General features: G+C 34.8%; 2 protein-coding genes across 2 annotated transcripts; both read left to right on the forward strand.

Moving 5' to 3' along the window:
- The first annotated feature begins 859 nt into the window (after window positions 1–859).
- FABP4 (fatty acid binding protein 4) lies at window positions 860–5,547 on the forward strand. The gene is made up of 4 exons (XM_041769601.1): window positions 860–1,015; window positions 3,455–3,627; window positions 4,189–4,290; window positions 4,740–5,547. Exons 1-4 carry the CDS (start codon window positions 943–945, stop codon window positions 4,788–4,790), a joined length of 399 nt encoding a protein of 132 aa, XP_041625535.1. The 5' UTR covers window positions 860–942; the 3' UTR covers window positions 4,791–5,547.
- Window positions 5,548–16,249: 10,702 nt separating this feature from the next.
- FABP9 (fatty acid binding protein 9) lies at window positions 16,250–19,741 on the forward strand. The gene is made up of 4 exons (XM_041769627.1): window positions 16,250–16,322; window positions 18,614–18,786; window positions 19,317–19,418; window positions 19,581–19,741. Exons 1-4 carry the CDS (start codon window positions 16,250–16,252, stop codon window positions 19,629–19,631), a joined length of 399 nt encoding a protein of 132 aa, XP_041625561.1. The 3' UTR covers window positions 19,632–19,741.
- The last annotated feature ends 306 nt before the right edge of the window (window positions 19,742–20,047 follow it).

Genomic DNA, 20,047 nt, shown 5'->3' on the forward strand with positions numbered 1-20,047 from the left:
TACTTTAGAAAAGTAATCTCATGAGTTATTCACTATGTAAAAGAAGGAAATAAAGTGTTGATAGTGTGTGGCCACTATCACTTCTGACCATTTTCAAGTAAAGCAACACCATTTAGATCTGGATAGATTTCGAGCTCATAATAATATATAATAATATAGTTCAGGAACTGGATGGATTTTCTCAGTATGAGGAGCACATTTTAGAACGGGGCCTATTTTTTTTTAAGGACCCAATACTATGGAAATAAACACTATTTCCTTATTTGGGGAATGGAAAGAGTGTGGTTAAATCATTATTAATGAAACTGACAGATTCCTGATGGACAATTTCTTTTTCATTCGTGCAAAACGTTTGAAATGAGAAACCTGAGGTATTTTAAGATGCCATTATTTATTTTGTTCTAATTGGCAGGTAACCCCCAAGACAGTACTGTCCCAAAGAGCCTTTGCAATTACTGAAGAATTTGTAAGGTAATTCTTATGTTCCTCAATTCAAAAGAACCATGTAATTGTAATTATAATAGAAATTCCAGAAAAGGAGGTCAAAGTTCACCCCAAGATAATTAACCTACTCTACCCTGGGTTAAATATGTATGGAAACAATAGGGACAAATTGAATGCACTGAGCATTAAAACTGACAAAATAGGAATGTTGAAAATATGTTGTTAATGCTTAAAAATAATTTGTACTCTAAGTCAAATGACCATTTGCCAGGGAGAACCAAAGTTGAGAAATTTCTATTAAAAACATGACTCAGAGGAAAAATTGCAGAGGCTGGTAATGAAGGAAATGATCTGATATTATCCCCAATTGGTTATTCCTAAGATCACATGATCTGGGCATCTTTAAAAGGAAGTTATCTGGGCTCCAGTAGGTCATAACACCTTACAGACCACGGCAGCTTTTTTCTCTTCTTGGAGATAATCCTAAAAGCTCATAAAATGTGTGATGCTTTTGTGGGTACCTGGAAACTTAGCTCCAGTGAAAACTTTGATGATTACATGAAAGAAGTGGGTAAGAAAATATGTTGTGGGGTGACTGGATTTATAACTTTTTCTCCGGGGACAAGGGGCTTATGGCTGCTTTAGTGGTGAGATACGAAATGCTGCTTTCTATACAGAAGCTATAAAAGTAGCAAGCGAGAATCATTTGTTTGTAGAAACATTCTAGACCAAAGTCACAACTAATGGTGAGCCAATATATACATTAAAAAAAAGGTCTACCTGGAATTTTTACAGTCCATAGAAGTGACAAGATTTTATTTCACTGCTAAACTGGGGTATCTTTGTTTTACTTGGCCCTTTGCCTGTTTCTCATTTATTCTCTCTTGCATCTAAAATAAGTAAGACTATATTCCCCATGATTCAAAAATTTCTATTTGAAGCTGAAAGCATTATATTTCTCTTTTTAATATAGCTTTAAAGTAAACATATATTAACTAATTATTTTATTTTCTGTCAATCTGTTAAAATGTGTGATTGTTTTATGGGAGCCAAAATCTTAATTTCAGAAAATATGTTGCTTTAAGGGGTTAAATATTTTTTGACTAGGAATTACGTGGGATGCCATAGGATTGCCAAGTAAGTCAAAGGACAATGTTATATACATTATGTACCTTCTCTTTGATAATGGAGGCTTTCAGGCTTTTAGAGTCTGCTAACACTGCAGGTGTGTTTTGTGAATGTTCCCTGGATAATTACTGTGGTGAAGCAAGAGGGTCCGGAGGTTGGTTCTCACTTAACTTCTACCTTGAAAGCCCCTCTCCTCACACCCCTCTGTATGATAAGGTTGTATCAATGGGTAACAATTTGAGGAGGGGTTTTTAGAGGGGTTAGTTAGGATTCTAATCTATCTCAAGACTTCACCTTTTCCTGAATCATACAGTATATATTTTTTTCCTTGTCTGTAAGCACTACTATTTTCCTTGTTTATAGATTATGGACGTCAGCATCAGTGAGAACTAACTTTCTAGAATATCAACTAGTCATGATTCAAGAAACTAATTAGTACGTGCCGATACAGAGATGTCAGGATTTGAGGCTATTTTGCTATTGATTTTTAGGAACACTTTATGCTTTTTTAACATTTATATTTAAATTCTTGTACCATTGTGTTTTAAAATTATAAAGTACTGATAGTAAGAAAAGACAATAAGATAGCTCCTGAAATTAGTTGCTCTAGAGATGACCAGTAAGCAGGTAGTACTTTCATCAGTCAAAGAAGGACTGAATAAAGCAAATGGAGAATGTGATTTTTCCCAAGGTCAGCCATTCTGGAATTACACCCGATGCTGCATCCATTCATTATACTGACTCACTGCATGTATTTGAAGTTATATTTTGTAACAGAGCCAGGCCTTGATGAAGCAATATATCTTTCCATGTGCAGCCATTTTTTCAGACAGGGAACTAAATAAGAGCCTCAGCATCGCTTGTTTGGTATACTATTTCTCTCCCTTTTACCTCTATCTAACCTTTGTATAGACAAATAGTCTGTAGTCAAAGAAGTAGCTTAGATTTATGTACATGTGTTAAGAATTTCAACACGTTAACGACTGCCATAAATTCTGCATAACATATGCAGTGACAGCAAGTTCCCACTGTCTACATTAAGCTGTAAGCTGTTCACCCCTTACCTTACCTAAGGAAAAAAGTTCCTTTTTTAAAAGAGGGATTTGCAACTGAGGTGATTGAGAATCAAAGTATTGATTTTTAAACTTACTCAAATAGTGGTTCTTCAAATTTTGAAGTTTTCAAAATTGACTAGACCCTCTTTAACCTTTCCCACAGTTTATTCTTAGATGGTATGTAGAAAGCATTTTGCCTTTTGGAGAAATTAATCAAAATCTTCATTTCATAGTAGAGTAATTTGGAAAAGCCAAGAAAATAGGACTTGGCAGCAAACGTGATGAAATGTGACTTTTGTACACCCAAACAGCATATTTTTAAGTGGAGTAACTCTATGTTGGTTTTAAAATCCTATTGAGAATTCTCTTTGACCATGGATTTTTGTTTTCTAAAAAAGAAAGGCCGAGGTGACCCAAGAGTTTCATGAATTGAGTAAAATGACCATTGCTGCCCTAATGGCTGAGATGGCCAGTTGATTTGCAAGTGCAGTCACTATATATATAAAATCTCTTTTCCAAAATTACCAATGTGTCTCCTGTGGAGTTGTATCTGAAACCAGGAAGGAATTTAAATAGACCTATACTTAATCATACCATGGGTTTCTTTAAGTATTACCCTGCTTTACTTATCTGCAGCAGCTGTTTAAATGGGGCTTTTAAGAAACTCACTGGTGTCTTTGTCCTTTTATGAGCACATACCCACCTATACACACTCACCCACCTATACACATACAAACACAAACACACATACGCTACAGCTCTGACTTTTTTACACATGAAGGAAAATTGTGAACTTGACAGTTTTTTTTTTCTTTTCCCACCTGTAGGAGTGGGCTTCGCCACCAGGAAAGTGGCTGGCATGGCCAAACCCAACATGATCATCAGTGTAAACGGGGATGTGATCACCATTAAATCGGAAAGCACCTTTAAAAATACTGAGATTTCCTTCAAACTGGGCCAGGAATTTGATGAAGTTACTGCAGATGACAGAAAAGTCAAGGTGAGGAAGAAGAAATTAGAGAAGAATAATAGCATGGTTTCTAAAACACTGCTGACAATAAGAAGCCATTTTGTATAAAAGGAGGGAAACTATTCATTATGGGTCAAAGATCCCTGACTTCTAAATTCAAACCATGTTGTCTTTGATATTTAGTTGGTGAATCTTCTCCTTTCTATAAAGTTGTCTTTATTCTTTTAAAAAAGTGATTAACATAATTTATTTGCCACACAATATATAAATTATGTGAAGTGAATTAAAATAACATAACAATGTTAGAGAATGTTTATGGAAGAGTGGAAGCAAAAAAAAAGATGATCATCTCAACATAAATTTATTATCTACATTTTTACAGTATCATTTCAAGTATGTTTTTGTATAATATTCTGATCATAATGCATTATTTGCATGCTATTGTTTTTGACACCCATTTTTATTTTAATATATCCTTATAATTTAGAATGACTAATGACCTCAAAATATTCCTTTATTCAAAAGTGATGTTTTTGGTTTTATTTTCCTCAACCATATACAAATGGTAATCATTTCTAATTATGTTCACAGAGCATCATAACCTTAGATGGAGGTGTCCTGGTACAGGTGCAGAAGTGGGACGGAAAATCAACTACCATAAAGAGAAAACGAGTGGATGATAAACTGGTGGTGGTGAGTATCGTCTAGTTGCTTAATTCTAGGCTCTACTGCTAGGCCATCTTATAATCACTATTTTATCTAAAGAAGCAGTTAGTCATGCTTGCTTACCTAGAACAAAAAAGGTGATTCACTGGGATTATGCTTTCACTCTGGCAATTGTCCTTCAAGCTTTTAAGTTCAGTTGACATGTGCTGTGCCTCAAGAAGCATTCTATGACTGCTCTCAGCACACACCATATTGTATGATGCATTTCTCACTCAACTTAAAGATTATAAAGTTCCTGGAGGGGAGGACTTGTGTTTTCTTGGTCTTTATATCTCCCTATTATAATAACAAGTATATATAGGGCTCAGAACGAATATTTTCAAGTGATACTGTTTCCTTCCCAACATTGAAGGAGACATTAAATAAACCCATAGTTTAGTCCTGTGACTGACCAAGAAATTTTTTTGTGTGTCTAGGAATGTATCATGAAAGGCGTCACTTCTACCAGAATTTATGAGAGAGCATAATCCAAGGGACATCGAGCTGAAGTTTGCATTGAACTCTACAACATTCTGTTGGATGTATTGTCCAAACATGTATTGTTTTTTTCTACTAATTAGCAAGCAACCAATTTCACCCAAATGATCTTATTCAACGTGGATATGTTTGTTAAATAAAACCTTTTAGATATAGAAGGTGATGTAATAATTCATTCATTGTGCTGGATCTTTCTTACTCATAATTCAATGAAGGAAATAGAGAATTATAGTTTTGCTTTGTTTCTCATGGAAGTAATAGGATTTTTCATGGTAATCCAAGGTAAAAAACATAAATATTCATGAATTTTCAATTGTTTTAAGTAGGAGATGATAAATTTGTTATGACTGAATATGTCATATTCTAGTCCTTTTGTAGCATGTTTACAGTCAAGTAACTATCTCTCAAAGACCTAAGGTAGTTTTAAATGTAGTGAAGTGGCCCATAGCCAGCTGGGCCAAGCCCTGCCACTTCATACCTTCCTATTCTAGACCGTTGAGAGAATGAGCAGTAATACATGTTGCAGAGCAATATTTCTAGAGTATAACTTTTAATCTGAAAAATTAATGGCAAACCTAAGCTATCTCTGGAGTCTCTTGAAAATTAGTGCAAATAATCCCATAATGTTCATTCCAGAAAAGAGATGACAGCTTGTAATGAGTAATGATGCAAATGTTCTTATGGTGGCTTTCAAATTTTTCTTTTTTTGAGGAGTGGAACTTTTTATTAAATAAAATATTGAATATGTTTTGGAACTTTTTATTCAAATAAAATCTCCATGGATTTAAAAACAAACAAACAAAAACGATAATGAGGCCTCCCAGACAGAAGAGAGAGAGTGTGTGTGTGTGTGTGTGTGTGTGTAAAAGAGAGAGAGAGAGAGAGATTTCTTCTGTTTTTCGTAGAAGCTTTGAAGCTATTCTAGAAATCACTGTGTGGAGCTCCACCTACATAGACGAAAATTCCTAAACTACATACCTATATTTTACAGTCAGCCAGAGTCTGTTAGTGTGCTGCAGTTGCTAGAATTCTGTTTGTGATGCTTCCTTTAAGAATAAGTCCATTATTTTCTGAACACTTGTTTTTTGCACAACACCAAGATATGAAGAGGCCAGAAGAGGTGAAGTCAGCTCCTGATCATAAGAATTTACTTTCTTTGCAAAAACAAAAAATCAGATTCTCAGTTTGGGCTCACTGGAGGATTAAAGAACTCCACAAGAGAAGCCTTATAGGGACCCAGTAAGACAATTCTTCATAAATGAATATTTATTAAGCACTTACTTTGTCCCAGGCACTTTGCGTGCTTTACTTCATTTATTATCACAAAAATCCTATAAGGCGATTTTAGTATTCCTGTTCACAGATGAGGAAACTGAGGTTTACAGTACAGAAAGCTAACTAGGGAATAAACAGAATCTGAAACTCAAGAAAGCAACCTTGTCTAGGATATAGATCTAGGAGTCCTCAGTATCCAAGTGGTTATTTATTTATTTATTTAAAGATTTATTTATTTATTTATTCCTGAGACACACACACACACACAGAGAGAGAGAGAGAGAGAGAGAGAGAGAGAGAGGCAGAGACACAGGCAGAGGGAGAAGCAGGCTCCATGCAGGGAGCCCGGCGTGGGACTCGATCCTGGGTCTCCAGGATCAGATGCTGGGCTGAAGGCGGCACTAAACCACTGAGCCACCTGGGGCTGCCCCAAGTGGTAATTTAATTCATAAATGGTGATGAGATCATCCAAGGATAAGGGAGAGTTAGAAAAAAGAAAGACTTGAAGGTAATCAAGTGGATGTCCTAGGCACCTCAACTCAACATGTTCTACGCTAAACTTACCATTGCTGCCCTCTTCCCCTCACTCCCTAAAACTTGTTGATCATCCTATTTTCCAAAGCTCATTGAATGCCAGGATGTTTTGTCCAATTTCCCATTCCATTAATATTAAAATCATTATTGAATTTATCTTCTTCCTCACTCTACAGCATCTATTTTATTTTTAAAAAATCATGTTGATTCTATCAACTTAAATTTTCTTTAATGTTTGCTTTCCTCATTTCCATTGCCAATACCACCAAACATTTTTAAAATTACTTCTGGACTCTCCTAATAAATTTTATTTATTTATTTATAAAAGATTTTATCTATTCATGAGACACACACACACACACACACACACAGAGAGAGAGAGAGAGAGAGAGAGAGAGAGAGAGAGGCAGAAACAGGCAGAGGGAGAAGCAGGCTCCATGCAGGGAGCCCAAGGTGGGACTCGATCCCAGATTTCCAGGATCAGGCCCTGGGCTGAAGGCAGTGCTAAACCACTGAGCCACCTGGGCTGCCCAATTTCCCTCTTTTATTCTCAGTTCTCTCTTCTCTTTTCCAAGTTCTGTGGACTTCATAAATAATATTTATACATTTATACAATTTATACAATAAAAACCTGACCTGTTCACTCACTGATTAAAAGCTGTAAGTGATGCCCATTGCATCCAGAGAAGGTCCAATCTCCATAGCGTGGCATGCATATTTGTCTTATACTTGCCTTTTCCCAGCTGTGTAGTTTGATCATTGCCCTTATTGTCTTTGCATTCCTTGCTTCCATCATACCAAGCAATTTTCATACTTTTTTTTGCCTTAAGTTGTGTGTGTGTGTGGGGGTGGGTTTGTGTGTGGGTGTGTGTGTGTTGGTATGTTCTGCTTCTTTCTGTCTAAAACTCTCCCTTCCCTCATCCCGAAACTTCCTCATCCCTTAATGGTTCCTCTGTGCTAAGTTTTTACAAAGTTGCATTAGGTACCACTTCTAATTATGTGTATTTGTGGATCTAGGTATTTTTGAAAATTTACTCTTCAAGTTTATTCTTATTTTTCAGAGTCTGTGGAAGCACTGAATAAGAAGTTTCAGTTCAATGTAAATTTGCTAGATAAGTTAATTTCTTGTTTCTGTATTTTCATAAAACTAAAGCCATAGATACAAGATATATCTTTGAGTATCAGTTCTCAAATTCATCCTTCTTGAGACTTCTTTGAGGCTCACATAATTTTCCATTGTCTGACATCGCTTCTACCAACATATATACAGAAACATAGAGAAGATTCTACTCTTAAAAGAAGAAAGACAGGGGGCAGCCCGGGGGGCTCAGTGGTTTAGCACCGCTTTCAGCCCAGGGCCTGATCCTGGAGACCCGGGATCGAGTCCCATGTCGGGCTCACGGCATGGAGCCTGCTTCTTCCTCTGCCTGTGTCTCTGCCTCTCTCTCTCTCTCTCTCTCTCATGAATAAATAAATAAAATATTTATAAAAAAAGAAGAAAGGATCAAGTATATACTTCTCAGGAAAACAGATGTGTGGGTATAGAGTCCATCTATATTTCAAAGTAGATAAGAATGTTTCAAAAAGCCATTCACTCAGTCTTCAGAAACTGTGAGATTCAGATGACATGATAGGTCAGCATATCCTTTGTTTTCTCCAATTCCCATCACTACCATCATTGAACTATAATTTCTGCCTTAGAAATACTTCTTCCAAATCCCAAATCAGTATTGGCTTAAATTTTTATTTGAAAATTATGCATAAGTTTTGAAAAGGTGACCTAGCCTATTTAGAATAGTGATTTTCACCCAAGTCATTATTGTGACTTGACCATTGTGTGATATGTCAAAATAAGTTACTACCAATAATAAAGTATACAAAAATTTACAAATTATTTTACTTTTAAAAATAAATGACTTAAATTCAATATTATCCTGTAAAATACTTTTTTTAAATAAACATGTTCTTTTATTTGCTTTTTTCAATGGGAAAGAAAGAAGTTATCATCTGCACTTGAGAATTACTCAAGGGTTTGTGAGGCACTTGTGAAAAGTTACCTCTTCAGGTGTGTTGCTACTGAAGGGAAAAATAGATTTTGAAGTCTTGAGTTGGAACATGTAAGCCTCCATGATGGCTGTCAGGTAGTGATTTTTTTTTTTTTTATCTTTGGGGTCTAGCTTTTAAGCAGTGTGTTTATAGCACTGCTAGCCAGACTGTACGGATACAGGAAATGGCTGAGTGAAGGAGTAAGGCACAGCACTTAGCTAGCTTATCAGTGAACATCTCTCTAATTAGATGTGGAAAACACAATATTGACCTTACATCTAATTATGGATCCATCCATTTATTCATACATCAGCTGTATCCCAACACAGGATACAATAAAAGGATTCACACAGAGTCAAACAAACAGAAAATTGTAGGCAACAGGAAAAAAAAAATCAGTCATTGAGAGCATCTCAAGCGCAAGGATTGTGTCAGATTTGTAATGAGATCCCCAGACCCTGGCATAGTGAACAGGGGAGTTAGAGCTTAATAAACGATTCTTGAATGAGTAAGTTAACTATCTTCTTTGCGTTAGGTGTGGTATGGAACACAGAAAGAATGGTAGCCCATATTCATATTCTTAATGTAGCAGAGAAATAGCATGAATACCATCACATTACCTCAGAAAATTGTCCTGATATTCCCTCTCTTCCTCTATCCTTATCCCCCAAATCTAGGAAAGGTTAAAACTTTCCTCTCCATGAACACAGAAAAGTGTGTGTGTTCTTAGTATAACAAGATATTACTACATTCCCATTTCTCATCTTTCCCATTCACTAGGTTATCACTGCTTCTAGAGCAAGTCACTTACATGTATACCCAGAATCTAGCATAGTGCCTAAAACATGGTAATCCCTCAGTAAATTTTAGCAGAATGAATTAAGATGCAATATAGGGGAAGAAATGGATTATACACTAAATTATGTGGTATATTCTATGGACCAACATGTGTTGGAGTAGTCAGAGTTTTCAACATAGAAGATGTATTTGAGTTAGGCCATGAAAGATAACTGTCATTAATTGCTTATTAATTAGTTTTATGATAGAATAACTTGGCAAATACCAAGCAGATTTTCTGTTTTTCAAGTTTAGTTGGCATAAATTCAAATTAGAATTAGTTATAACATTAGGATGTTAAATGTAATCCCCATGGAAATAAAAAGGAAACTAGTTATAGAAAACAACAAAAGGAAAAAAAAACAACTAAAAGAAATGAGAAAGGAATTTTAGTGTTTCACTACAAAAAAACAACTAAACAAAAAAGAAAATACTAATGCAGGAAATGAGGGGGAAAAAAGCTACAAAGCACATGGAAAACAGCAAAATGACAGAAATAAATCCCTCCTTATCAGTAATTGTTTAAATGTAAATGGAGTAAGCACTCCAATCAAAGACAGAGGTGGCAGAAAGAATGAAAAAACATAATCTAACATATGCTACCTATAAGAAATTAATTTTAGATTCAAAGATCGAAGCTGAAAGTCAAAGGATAGAAAAGGATATTCCATGCAAATAGTAACCAAAAGAGAGCAGAGGTGGCCATACTAATAACGGACAAAATAGGCTTATATATTAATGAAAATTTCAATACAGCAAGAATATATAAAAATTATAAACATTTATCTAGTAACAGACCATCAAAATATATTAAGCAAAAAATGACAATTTTTATGTCTCAATAAAAAATACTTGCCAGAATTAAAGGGAGAAATAGACAATTCTACAATAATACTTGGAGAATTCAAATCTCTCTCAATAAGGGATAGAATAACCAGATAGAACATATGTAAGGAAATAGCAAACTTGAAAAACACAGTAAACCAACTAAATCTAACAGATATGTATAGAACACTCAACCTACAACCAGCATACATATTCTTCTCAAGTGTACATGGAACATTCTCCATGATAGAAAGAATACAAATTAAGTCTCAATAAATTTAAAAAGATAGAGATATAAAATGTCTTCTTTAGACAAATGGGATGAAGTAAGAAATCAGTAACAGAAAAAATGGAAAATTCACAAATTTGTGGAAATTAAACAACAACCAATGAATCACAGAAAAAAATAACAAGAGGAATTAGAAAACACTTGGAAATGAATGAAAACTGAAACACAACATCAAAACTTATGGGATGCAGTGAAAATAATGCTAAGTGGGAAATTTATAGTCACAAATACTATTATTAAAAGAGGAGAAGAAAAAAAGAGAGGAGTTTTTAAATCCACAACCTAACTACAACTCAAGAAACTTGAAAAACAAGAAAAACTGAGCCCAAAGCTAGCAGAAGGAAATAATAAAAATCAGAGCAGAGATGAATGTAATAGGAAATAGAAAAAATGAGAGAGAAAAATCAATCAAACCAAAATTTGGTTCTTCAAAAGATCAGCAAAATTGACAAATCTTTAGTTAGATGGACTAAGAAAAAAAGAAGGCTCAAATTTCTAAGTCAGAAATGAAACTAGAGACATTACTACTGATTCTACAGAAACAGAAAGGATTAGAGAACTCTGTTGTACATCAACAAATAGGATAACCTAGATCAAAGGAACAAATTCCTAGAAATACAAAACCTACTAAGACTAAAGCATGAAAAAAATAGCAAATCTGAATAGATCTGTAACTAGTAAGGAGACTGAATCAGTAACCAAATATCTGATAAAGAAAAATCCCAGGGTTAATGTTTTCACTGGTGAACTCTACCAAATTAAAGTAGAACTAATGCCGATCCTTCTCAAAATCTTCCACAAAACAAAACAAAAACCAACCAAACAAAAAACCTAACTAAAGAAAAAGGAAGACTGTCTAATTCATTTTATGAAGCCATGTAACCCAGATTCTAACTTCAAAGACACTTGAAGAAAAAAACTTTAGAAAGGGCTATTTACAGTCCATATAAATTTTGAGGCAAAAGTCCTCAACAATATGCTAGCAAACAGAATTCAGCAGTGTGTTAAAATGATTATACACCATGACTAATTGGAATTTATTCTGGGAATGCAAACATGGTTCAACATACAAAAATCAGTCAATCTAACATACTGCATTATCACAAGGAAGGGAAAAAACTATATGGTCATCTCAAATGATACAGAGAGGGCATTTGACAAAATTCAATACTTTTTCATGTGAAAACATTCTATGGACTAGGAATAGTAGGAAACTACCTTAGCATAACAAAAACCAAATATGAAAACCCCACATTGAACATTAGACTCAATAGCAAAACTAAAAGTTCTTCCTCTATAACCAGGAATGAGACAGAGATATCAGCTTCTTCCATTTCTACTTAATATGTTACTAGAAGTACTAGTCAAAGTAATTGTGCAATGAAAAAAAAAAGGCATCCAAGCTGAAAAAGAACTAAAATTATTTCTGTTCACAGATGGTATGATTTTATATAAAGAAAATCCTAGAGATTCCACACACCTGAAACAAACCTATTAGAATAAATGAATTCAGCAAAGCAACAGGATACAACATCAACACACAAAAAGTAGTTGTGTTTCTATACACTAACGCTGAACAACCTGAGAAGTAAATTAAGAAAACATTTCCGTTTACAATAGCAGCAAAAAATAAAATATGTAGGAATTAATGTAATTAATTTAACTTAATTAAAGGAATTAACTTTTGGTTAACAGATTTGTGCAATGAAAACTCCAAAACATTTCTAAAAGAAATTTTTAGAACACATAAATAAATGGAAAGATATCCCATATATATAGACTGGAAGACTTAATATTGTTAAGATGTCAATACCATTCAAAGATATCTACAGATTTAATGGAATCCCCATCAAAATCCCAATGACATAAAAAAAAAAAAAAAAAATCCCAATGACATGTTTTGCAGAAATAGAAAACCCATTCTAAAATTCATATGGAATCTAAAGGGACCACAAAGAGCCAATTCTGAAAAATAAAAATAAAATTGGATTTCTCATATTTCCTGATTTTAAAACTTACTACAAAGCTACTATAATCAGAATAGTGTAGTACTGGCATAAAGACAGACATATATGGACTAGAATAGAGAGTCCAGAAATTAACCCTCACATACACGGTCATATAATTTTCAATGAATGTGCCAAGACTAATTAATGGGTGAAGGACGGTGTTCAACAAATGGTGCTGGAAAAATTGGATATCACATGCAAAAGAATGAAGTTGAACCATTACCATATGCAAAAATGAACTAAAATGGATCCATGACCTAAATGTAAGACCTGAAACCATAAAATTTTTAGAAGAAAATATAGAGTAAAAGCTTCATGACACTGGATTTGGCAATGATTTCTTGAATATAAACCAATGTCACAGGCAACAACAAATTGGACTTCATGAAAATTAAAAATCTGTGTCTGTCTATTGTGTTGATATACTAACAACAGAGTAAAAAGTCAATTCACAGAATGGGAAAAATATTTGGAAATCATATCTCTGATAAGGAATTAATATCCAGAATATAGAGAGAGCGCCTAAAACTCAATAGCAAATAAAACTAACAGCCTGATTAAAAAATGGGAAAAAGACTTGAAAAGACATTTTTCTTAAGAAGATATACAAATGTCCAATAAGTACATGAAGAGATATCCAATACTACCAATCATTAGTGATTATGCAAATCAAAATTACAATGAGATACTACGTCACATCCATTAAAATGGCTACTATTAAAAAAAACAAACAAACAAACCAGAGGTGCCTGGGTGGCTCAGTCAGTTGGGAGACTGACTCTTGGTTTAGGCTCAGGTCATGATCTGAGGGTCCTGATTTTGAGCTCCTTGCTCCAAAACAGGAGTCGGCTTGGGGATTCTCTCTCTCCCTCTTCCTCTGTCCCTCCCCCTATTTGCTCTCTTTCTCTCTAAAATAAATTTTAAAATCTTTAAAAACTACAAATAATGTGTTGGTAAAGATGTTGAGAAATTGGAACCCTTGTGTACCATCAGTCAGAAGGTAAAATGATTTTCCTGCTGTAGAAAACAGTATGGTAGTTCCTCAAAAAATTAAAAATGTAATTACTATGTGGTCCAGCAATTCTACTTCTGAGTATTTACCCCTAAAATTGAAAGCAGGGTCTCAAAGAGATATTTGTGCACCCGTATTCATAGCAATGGTACTCACAATAACTAAAATTTAGAAGCAATTCAAGGTCCACCGACAGATGGATAAGCAAGATGTGGTACTTACATACAAATACAATATTAATAAGTATTAAAAAGGAAGGAAATTCTGACATGGTACAACCTGGATGAAATTTAAGGAATTTATGCTAAGTGAAATGTTCCAGTCACACACACACAAAACAAATACTATATGATTCCACTTATCTGAGGTGCTTAGAGTAGTCAAAATTATAGAGACAGGAAGTAGAATAGTGGTTGCCAGGGGCTGGGTGAAAGGGAAAATCATGTTATTGTTTAGTAGGTATAGAGTTTCAGTTTTGCAAGACGAAAAGAGTTCTGGAAATAGATGGTGGTCAATGGCTGTACAAAAATATGAACGTAATGCCGCCGAACTGTACATTTAAAAATGTTTAAGATAGTTAATTTTGTGATACGTGTATTTTACAATAAAAAGTTTGAAAATAAATCTAATGTGGCTCCAGCTAAAATAGTATATGTACATAAATAAATTACCAGACATACTTCTGAATACTTTTGTAGCTGCTGATATATTTTCATTTTTACCACTATTTCTTGCCAGTGGAGAATGTGGCACCTCAAACATCAAACTTTATTAAAAACTACTTAATATCTAAACTATCACAAGAAAAAGTTCATATAGAAAATGAGATATTGGAGAAACATATAAAAATGAGATAATGGAGAAACAGATATTGTAATTGTCATGAAAACAAGATGTCTAACTGTTCCATACCAAATTATTGTAATCTAGCTCCTTTGCTAGGATTAGCAATTAAGAACATTCTCAGTTGAAAATTTTTTTACTTGAGGGAATGGTGTTTTTTGTTTTGTTTTGTATTTATGATCAGACAAAAAAAAAAAAAAAGCCAAAGGCTAGTGGTGGTAGCACTTACTTTGTTGGGAAGAGACTCCTCGTATGGTAATAAGAGACACAGAGCAAAGAAGAAATCTGAGAATCCCTCTACTGTCTGATGATGGTAATAAAAGACCTATCATGTGAGCAGGTTGGACCAATGTATTACAAGCTTGCCTAGAGTCACTGTTGGAGAGATTGAGACCAGAAATAAGGGAACTGTCAATTAAAATGAAATAAACCTGTTTATTCCTTTTGTCAATCATTCATAAAACATTCATTGACCACCTACCCTATAGCAGACACTGTCTTTGGGATATGGAGAGGAGTAAGGAATGTTTTTTTGCGCTTGATGCACTTGTAAAATAACTCCAGGGACAAGTTGGAAAATAACTACTTGCAATACTATAAGAAATGTTCTCTAATATTTTTCTGTGAAAGTATAACTGTACTACATACTAGGAATCCATTAGCTCTGAACAATTTCACAGAGAAGAGGATGTTTGAGTCGGACCTGGAAAGATGGGAGTTGCTGTGCATGAGGCCAGTATTATATACGTGTGATTGGTTTTTTGAGCATCCAAATAAATCATTTAAGTAAAGCTATTTGCTAAGGCCTATCGATGACAAAGGCTTAAGCTGCAAGTAACGAAAACTCAGACATGCAACTGTTTCAATAATAATATTACGTGGGGTACCAAAGGTGACTTTAAAAGTAATTGTACAAAGATTTAAATTCTACTGCTTTGTCTTTTAGAATGCAGATATCAAGGTGCCCTTTGTCTCTCTAAAACTTCCCTTCACAATTTCAAGTGGTATCTTTTATTTTTTTTTCAAGTGGTATCTTAATATCACAATTACTTTGGAAGCCTGAAAGGTGAATTTTCCAAGCATTAGCTCCACCTCCTTTTTAGGACTTAAGTCACAAAACACGATTCACTGGTAATTGTTACCTTTGTTCCCAGTGGGCAATTACTCTTGATGACCAGTAATGATAATATTAATAATACTCTATACCTCACTCCAAGCAACTGAAGACACTTCAGTTACATTAACTAATATCAATTCATCAACCCTGCAAGGAAGGGAGAGGAGGATATTATTTTAATGAAGAGTATACTCTGGCAGCATGACGTGTCCAAACAAAAAACAGCTGAGGTGGACCAAGCAAGGATGTGCTTCTATTATCAGGTGGGAAAACCACCTTAATCAGGTGTTTATTGGACACTTGTTGGGATCTTCCTTTAGAGTTGACTCAGCATTCAAATTTCAAAGGGCTGATGTATTGAAAATTGTCTCCATTCCACAAATAATATTTAGCAGGTGACTTGGGGGTGTAAATCTCTTTCCTAGAAGCTGTAATCATTGACTTAAATTCAACTTTACATTTTGATTTTCTGTTTCTTAATTTGGAGGTAAATAAAATGAGTCATGCTGGTATCTAGACTCTTTGGTCTTGCTGCTGCCCATTGGTCATTCCAGAAAAGTCACATGATGAAGATGCCTTTTAAATTAAGGTACCGGTAGCACAGCGTTCCCTGTTTCTTTGGCTTTTGGTTGTGAGTGCCTCTTCTCAGCAAGCTTTCCACCATGATTGAGCCCTTCTTGGGAACCTGGAAGCTGGTCTCCAGTGAAAACTTTGAGGAATACTTGAAACAACTGGGTAAGAAATACCATTATGAGATTTGGGAACTGGCGACACATTTTGTGATGTGGTTAGGTTTGCATTTTACAATGAATTTTCCTACAGATCTCTTTTTTGTGTTTGGAGGAAATAGTCTGTAAGATTAACAAAGTTTATGTATCTGTTTTTGATTTTTTTGTTACTAGCAATAATTTTTGAAATACAAAAATTATTCACAGATACTCCCTTCTAGTCATTATCCATATATTTAAGTCCATTTATTATTTTTGAAAGTATCATCCTAAGCCCTAGAGTTTCTCTCTAGCTTCATCATTTCAACTAATAGTATTTCCTAGCTTAAAATTTATAGATGGTAATAGTATCTATAATTAAATTCATCAGCTAAATTTGTTTCAAGGTTTGCTTTAAGTTATAACTTCAAAAGAGCAATAGCAACAAATGAAACTTCCAGTTGGTTAATATTTAGACTCTTCATACATATAGGAGATATTTTTTTTTTACATATAAGAGATATTTTAAAAATATTTGGAAGAATTTCAAATTTTTTATTGAAGAAATGTAACATTTTTACTCATCAAATGTCTCACCACTGGATATTTCTCAGAAATATAAAACCTATTCATCCTTTAGCTCCATCCTCAAGTTGAATAAACATCAATTAAAATGGTTCAGGGCCATAACAACTCAACTATTATCACTAATGGTAGAAGAATGGTAATTATTTAATATTTGATTACGTATTTTTAAATATTTAATTAAGAGAAGTCTCCCTTGCAATAATAAACTGTATATAAAGCCAAAAATTTTTTTAACTTTATTTTCTTTTTTAAATTTGGCTGAGCTTATCAATGCATAATAAGTCAATGTGTACATAATGTAATGTTTGTCCCTTCTTCATGCTCAATATCAACTTTCTCAGGGAGCTAGAGAACATATTTAAGAACATGTTTCCCTGTTTCTGTATGGATTCAGACTCACCTGTTTTGAGTTTAAATTTGGGGGCATCTAGGAACTTTGGGCTTATGGCAAGAGTAGCACTTGTTTTGATTGGGAACTGGACTTAGGCAGAGAATAATAGCTGAGCATCCACTGTGCGCCATTGCCATGCTAAGTCTTTTCACTTAATCTCCTAGCACATGTAGGAGGCAAGTACTATAGTTATCCATGATCTGCTACTGTGAAATATAAAGGTTAGATGAAGGAAAGTACATGCCTGGGCTCACAGTGCAAAGCTTGCATTGTAACCACCCCACTCTTCTCTCTTCTGTGATCCACAGCTGACACTGCTTCTCTGAAGTCAGATGTGTCTTATCGATTCCACAATCTAAATGTGAAACCAAGTTCAATATTGATACTGAGAGAGAGGACTCAGCTCTTCTGTGTACCTATTATAGGAATCAAGTTTGACAATGGTCATTCCCCAATCTGGCCAGGCTCTTAGCCAAATTGTCTAGTTTGCATACTTCCTTTTTACTTGGCCAGATCTAAATGTGATCTGCAAATAAGACAGGAGCTTGAACTTCATTTTTTTTAAAGGATTTTATTTACTTATTTATTTGAGAGAGAGAGAGCAGAGAAAAAGGCAGAGGGGAGGGCGGAGGGAGAGAGAGATTGAGAATCTGAAGCAGACGCACCAAATAGGGACCTGATTCAGGGCTTAATCCCATGATCCTGAGATCATGACCTGAGCTGAAATCAGGAGTCAGATACTCACCCAACTGAGCTAATCCAGATGCCCCTGAGCTGGAACTTCATTAAGTCATTATCTTTCAGAGTAGTTTATATAAACTGAAAATTGTGTTTCTTGTTTTGCTTTTTTAAAGTGTGCTAAAATTCTTAGACAATTAGAAAACCCATGTTTAAATCTCAGCTATGCTACTTACCAGACACATCACCTACAATAAGCCTTTCTGCTTCTCTGGGACACTGTGTACTCATCTCTAAAATAAAGATAATAACACCCTCTGCACTACTGTTGTAACACTTCCCCAACTAAAGCATGAGTTTTGATCCCCTGAAAAGCACCACACAGACACATATTTTAGATGAAGCATGAGTCTGGAAGATTTTAGACAAGATACAATAGCCTCAAAAAGTGAATTGAGCTTTTCAAAATGTCAAGTGTAACCACTAGATAGACCTTCTGAATGGGCTTGTTCGGCTCAACCCAGCTATCATAGTGAGCACTGAAAAAATTATGACACGTTACCCAAAACCTGAACGGAGGAAATATATATTCTTTTTAAATTGCTTTCCAAAATAGTTGTTAGCACTTCCTAAATGTCTTACGAAGGCACACTGCCTTACAGGAATGAATGCAGCAGCCCGGAACCTGGCAGGGTTAGCGAAGCCAAGAATCAGCATAAGTGCCAATGGGAATGAAGTGAACATCAAAACAGAAAGTTCCTTCAAAAACACTGAGATCTCCTTCAAATTGGGGGAAGAATTTGAGGAAACCACAGCAGACAACCGGAAAGTAAAGGTAAAGACTAAGTCTTCTTGGTTTTCCACAATCCAGAAAAAAACAGAAGGTGGCTGAGCATGGTTCATTCGTACCTAGTCTGATTAATTACCAAGTCAGTTTGGGCTTGTTTTGTTCATGTCTCTAAAGTCAACCCCTTTGCAAATTATTCTGATGGTTAACAGGGCCAAAAACTTTGACAAGTTTTCACTTTTTTCTGATCCCTCTTTGTCACTGTATAAAAAAGCATATAGTTTATTCACAAACAGTTTAGGTATTGTTCATCTGCGGAAGGAGAGCATTAATTGAATAATCTCTTGAGACTTCTCTAGTTTGTCATATTTAAATTAAGTGATTTTAATCAGTATTTAATAACATAATATTTAATAATAAATATTTTAATATTAAATCAAATAAATTATGACAAGAACTGAGGGGGATTATGGGGGGAAAGAATGTCAAAATAGAAATGAAAAAGTAGATGTCTAGTCTTCTGTAGGTTAGAGTGTCATGAATTGTTATTTTTAACTGATTCCTTTATGCATTTATAGAGCATCATAACATTAACCAGTGGTTCAATGATTCACGTCCAAAAATGGCTTGGCAAAGAGACAACAATCAAAAGACAAATTGTAGATGGGAAAATGATAGTGGTGAGTTTTTTATAAATTGAATTTTTTAGATACTCCTATTTGACGCATGCTTCTCAAGTTACTGAGTTGCTTTGCATTCTGAATTGAGAGTCTGGGGAAGGAGGGACAGAGCAAGTTTAACTTGTCATCCACCAACTCTAATAGATCCCTTTCTGCTTTTAGGAATATAGCATGAATAAGACTGTCAGCACTCGAATTTATGAAAAGGTCTGAAGAAAGTATCTGCATAATGGAAACTTGTTCACTAATGGGACTCTGGGGCATGAAGAAGATATATCTCAGGGCGAGTGATTTAAAAAATTGTTCAACATAAATTTGCTCAATAAAACCAACAAATTAAGTGCAGTTTTGAAGCTGTGTGACAGTGAGGGCTGGGGACAAACTGATTAATTGGTGAGGTGAGAAGCTTCTTGCTTGTGGTATGATTAGAAGAACACCAAAGGCCCCCTGAGCCTCTGTCCTCCTGCCTTCCTTAGTCCTTGAGTTCTGTTCGGCAGACCTGTTCCATTTAGGTTAAGACATTCAGTCAAAGGGCTGCTCTGTGGAAATTCCTGAGACCCACAGAGGAGGTAGTGCACTGGAGATACGATTGTTGGAAACTACTTTGGGTAGCACAGATGCTGAAAACC

The sequence above is a fragment of the Vulpes lagopus genome, chromosome 9, assembly GCF_018345385.1.
Source record: "Vulpes lagopus strain Blue_001 chromosome 9, ASM1834538v1, whole genome shotgun sequence".
Classification (NCBI taxonomy): Eukaryota; Metazoa; Chordata; class Mammalia; order Carnivora; family Canidae; genus Vulpes; species Vulpes lagopus.